This window comes from Kryptolebias marmoratus, linkage group LG12 (genome assembly GCF_001649575.2).
Source record: "Kryptolebias marmoratus isolate JLee-2015 linkage group LG12, ASM164957v2, whole genome shotgun sequence".
Taxonomy (NCBI): domain Eukaryota; kingdom Metazoa; phylum Chordata; class Actinopteri; order Cyprinodontiformes; family Rivulidae; genus Kryptolebias; species Kryptolebias marmoratus.
Window position 1 is genome coordinate 223,608 of NC_051441.1, and position 4,626 is coordinate 228,233.

A 4,626-nucleotide genomic window follows, 5' to 3' on the forward strand; every position below is an offset into this window, starting at 1 on the left:
CGGACTCTGAGCAGAACCCGGCCGGACTCTGAGCAGAACCCGACCGGAATCTGAGCAGAACCCGACCGGACTCTGAGCAGAACCCGGCCGGCTGGGTTCTTCCCTGGTTCTGCAGTGGAACCATCAGGAACCACCACCGTGTTCTGACGGGCCTGTGGCGCTGTCTGGCGGTCCGATGCTGTTTGTGACGGACTGAATGAATGTGTGCTCTCAGCCCGCAGCCTCTTCCATCCCTGTGACCCATCAGTGCTTTGACCTCTCTGTTGTTGTCTTGTATCCGTTGGCTCCTCCCCTGCAGGCCGGGACAGGGCGGGCAGTCGGCCCGTTGTCTGTGATGTCATCACCACGCGCCATCCTGACTCTCCATCAACCCCCATCTCTGACTGTGTGTAAGTGCGACCGGACTCTGCTGAGAGAGGAGCGAGTGTGTGGCAGTGAAAACATCTCATTTTATTCCTGACTCATCATGGCGGCTTGCAGCTCCAACAGGAGGTCATGTGACGCTTTAGAGCCAATCAGATCAAGCTTCAGTTAATGCAGGAAACAATTCAGCCTGAAGATTTACCTTCAAACACAAGTTTCTGCCTCCAGTTCTTCTTCAAAGAATCAGTCTGAGAGCAGAATGATGGAACTGAAACATCCTTCAGATGATCAGCTTCATCAGCTGGGCCGGAACCAGAGAGCCTCCGTCCTCAGCACCGCCCAGAGGCGGAGCTGCAGCTCCGTCCTCAGCACCGACCAGGGGCGGAGCTGCAGCTCCGTCCTCAGCACCGCCCAGGGGCGGAGCTGCAGCTCCGTCCTCAGCACCGACCAGGGGCGGAGCTGCAGCTCCTGACGGTGGTTAGAGCTGCAGCTGTGAGCCCTGGAGCTCCTCCACGTCCTGTGAGGCTTCCTGTTTTCATCCTTTGACCTGTGTGTCCCGGTGGACGTGTCCTCTCCTGCAGGTTGGACAGCCAGGACCTGCTGAGGACCTGCTGCTCGTGCAGCTTCTGTTTAAGCCCAGAGGCTCTCTGCAGTTCAGAGTCAGTGAGGAGCTCAGTTAGGGCACAGAACCAAGATGTCAGAGCATCAGTTTATTTTGAGTCCAGAACCACAGAGCTGCTTCATCGAAGCTGCCTCCACTCACAGAGGTTTGTTTTTTCTCCCCAACCTCTCCTCGCCTCCTCCTCTTCCTCCTCTCTTTCTTTACTCTCCCCTCCTTTCTCTCTCTTCTTCCTCCTGACAGACTTGACCAGCAGACCCCGTAGTCCACCTCAGCCTCCTCCGCTGCCACCGGGACGTCCACCGCCACCGACTCCACCCCAGGAGCGAGGAAACGACACGGATCCAGGAGGAGGAGGAGGAGGAGGAAGCGGAGGCAGCGGAGGGGGCAGTGGAGGAGGAGTGGAGGACTGGGAGGACAGGGACACTCCTCTTCGTCAGTTAGAAGCTGTGGAGGGAGAGGAGAGGGACGGAGCGAGGGCCCCTCGAGCCATCGATAACCAGTACTCCTTCTTCTGATGGAGGAGGTGTGGCGTTCGTCATAGCCGCCATTCATAACCAGTGTTTTCATTTTGTTAGCAAGGAGGAGGAGGAAAAGTACTAACACTAAGAGACAGAGAGAGACGGCAGGGGAGAGCAGCTTCTCAACACTAACTAGCACAACTTTTCTTTACCTTTTAGTCCGATCAGCTTTGTTTTGGACCCGATACCTCGCCGTGGTCCTGCAGATGTTCCTGCTGCGGCACCGAGACCCAAAACGCTGCGGCGTCCACCGGTCCGGTCCTTCCTGGCGTCGGGTAAACTGGTCTGGATCTTCAGAAGGTTTTGTTTGGACTTCAGCTGATTTTTCTGTCTCAGTTCTTGTTCTTCTGATCTGGAGAACCAGAGGTGTGTCGACAGAACCTGTTCCTGGTTCTGCTGCTGGATCCACAGTTTGAGTTGAGCTCAGCAGCGTCTCTCAGGTTCTGATTCTGGCGGGTTTGATCCGATGGAAATGGATTTAATTCGCCTCCCATCTGACAGCCGACTGAAACTGAGTAAAAATCAGCTGAACCCGAAGGAGAGTCGGTCCGAACTGAAGGATCCGGATCTCCACTGAAGACAGGAAACAAAGTCTGCAGAACCGCTGATCCAGAACCAGTTTACAGATTCCAGGAAAGTCTGGATCTTTGGAAGGAGAACCAGAAGGATCTGGATGTGAAATGAGATCCTGACTGCTGTTAACTGTCAGTCGTGCTTCAAATCAAACTAATTATCTCGACATTCAGATCAACAACTTTAAAGTTTTTAAACTGAGATAAATTAAAGGTGTGAGCTGTTTTCAGACAGGAATATTCTGGCTTTTCTTTGAAAACTGAAAGCTAATCTTTGATTTCTTGTTTTAGCTTGGTTTAAACAGCTGATGGGCGGAAACTTCAGCACCTGTAGGGTTACCTGAAATGACTCAACACTGTTTTGTGTTTCTTGTTTCTCAGATACAGTTCATGATTTGAACCGACGCAGAAAATCCAGAGTATAGCCTTCATTCCTAAAAACCTGAACTATCCCTTTAACCTGTCATAGATGTGAAAAGGTCCGACACTACTGAGGCAGTTTGTTTTACTTCCTGTTTCCACGGAAGCATCAGGAGCGGCTCGTTCTACTGATGTTTCCACTTTCATGGGACTGACTGAACGGCTCCAGAGGTCAGAGGTCGGCCTGCTGCAGGGAAACACAAACTGAACTTATTACAGGAACACCTTTCAAAATAAAAGCCCATCTTAAATCTGACTAACATGGTAGCAATCTGACGTTCTAACTCAGTTCTGAACTGAGTCAGCAGATCTCTGCGTGATTCAGCAGGATCAGACTTTCAGGTTTACCTCTGGGTCCACGGGTCTCTGTCTCCATGGTAACGGATGTTAACACCCCTCTCTCTGTCTCCACGGTAACGGCTGTCACCCCCGTCTGCAGCAGATGTTGTCAGGTCTCTGATCAGGTCAGGATCTGAGTTCCTTCTGTTTGCAGCTGCAGATCAATGACTAACCAGCGTAGGCAGACCTGCTCGTTAGGGTTAATTGAACCAGATAACCTGAGTTAACCTGATTGATCCTGCTGAGTAATACTGACCTGTCACGTTTAAACACAGGTAAAAAAAGAGCTCTTTATTCGCACCTAACTTCAGATAAACTCACAAACAAGTTTCCATTCATCTTTAAATGTTTTTAAAGCTTTTGCTCATTTAAAATATTAAAAGTTGACCTTTTTTATGTCTTAAGAAACTTCACAAACAGATGTTTTAAAAGGGAAACTGACGTTAGCAGAGTCTCTGTAAACGTGTTAAAGCTTTTATTTTTTCCTGCTTTGCCTCGACGCAGGACGGTGTGTCACGTTTTGGGTCCGCGGCAGGAAGGAAACCTTTACCTCAGCAGCATCTCTGTACCGATAAATGTCTCTTCTCTGTTTCTGACTCACAAAAAGAGCCGAGGGAAATGATAATAATAATGACTGTCAGAATATTAGTATTAATCTTGTTTTTGTTTTGTATGCTTACTCCATGTAACACTTGTTCCGACTCCATCTCAGTTCAAATGTCTGTGCCTTTTTTATTTTGAGATAAAAAGAAGGAAAAAGTCTAAAAGATTTGCCTGGTCGTCATGGCGACAGTTTGCCTTCTCTGTTTCACGTCGTCTTCTCCTCGGCCTCATCCTGCGTTCGTGGAGACAGAAGATACCAACTTTTTTCTACTTGTGCCTTTCTGTGTCTGTCGTCTTCATCAGCTTGCAGGACTTTTCTTTGCTCGTCACGTTTCTGTCTTCATGCACCTTTCAGCTCCCGATCAGCCCGTCTGTGTCCTGTCCTTGGTTTGGAAACTCTTCGTGCCTTTCTCTGTCTCTTTTCTCTCTTTGCTGGGATCGTGTGTTGAGGCCGGACGGAACCGTCTGTCCCGCCTGTGTGGTTAGTTTCAGGTACTACATTGAATTTAATGATAATGATATAATATAAATATAGTGAAACAATCAGCTTGGTGTGTGGCGTTTCGTTTATTAATGCTTGTTTGTTTTATTTTTATTATTTGTGTGGGAATGAATCTGGGTTTAAAGTTAATTCTTTATCATTATAGTCATGGTAACTTAGGAAGATAAAACTAGTTGATTCTTCCAAGAGTATAAACATTTCAGACATGGTAAAAATTTATTTAGATCAACTTTAAATTCAATGTTCTTCTTTCAGCTGAAACAACCTGGGCTCAAACCTGCAGGATTACTGCGACACTGACAAAATCTGTAATAACGTTTTTAAAAATACATTTACCTCTCAAAATTTACTGTATATGGCTAAATATTAACTTTTAAATTATTGAAATCCTGTTCATTTATGACAGGGGAACTAATAATTTAATATTTATCTCGACTTCAAGTTTAGTGAGGTTCTAAAAACTAATTTTAGTCCATTTATTTAAGATAAAGTCAATAAAAATTCTTGTTTCTTCACCCAAAACAAAGCAGCGTGGTTTGAAAGGCAGGTTCGGTTTTATGCTGGTGTAGATTCTCAGTCATCCAGGCCATGGTAAATTCAAAAAAAGTTAAAAAACAAAAACAACTGGACTTCTATTCTGTAGCTGAAGACGTTTCGCTTCTCATCCGAGGAGCTTTCTCAATTCAG

General features: G+C 47.0%; 1 protein-coding gene across 1 annotated transcript in view; it reads left to right on the plus strand.

The window, feature by feature from the left end:
• The window catches only part of sh2b1 (SH2B adaptor protein 1), a gene marked incomplete in the record, with an annotated part of 9,852 nt that extends 5,868 nt beyond the window's left edge, over window positions 1-3,984 (plus strand). The window contains 1 exon segment of the mRNA XM_025003251.2: window positions 1,226-3,984. Coding sequence (XP_024859019.1) covers window positions 1,226-1,500 — 275 coding nt within the window.
• Between the last annotated feature and the right edge of the window lie 642 nt (window positions 3,985-4,626).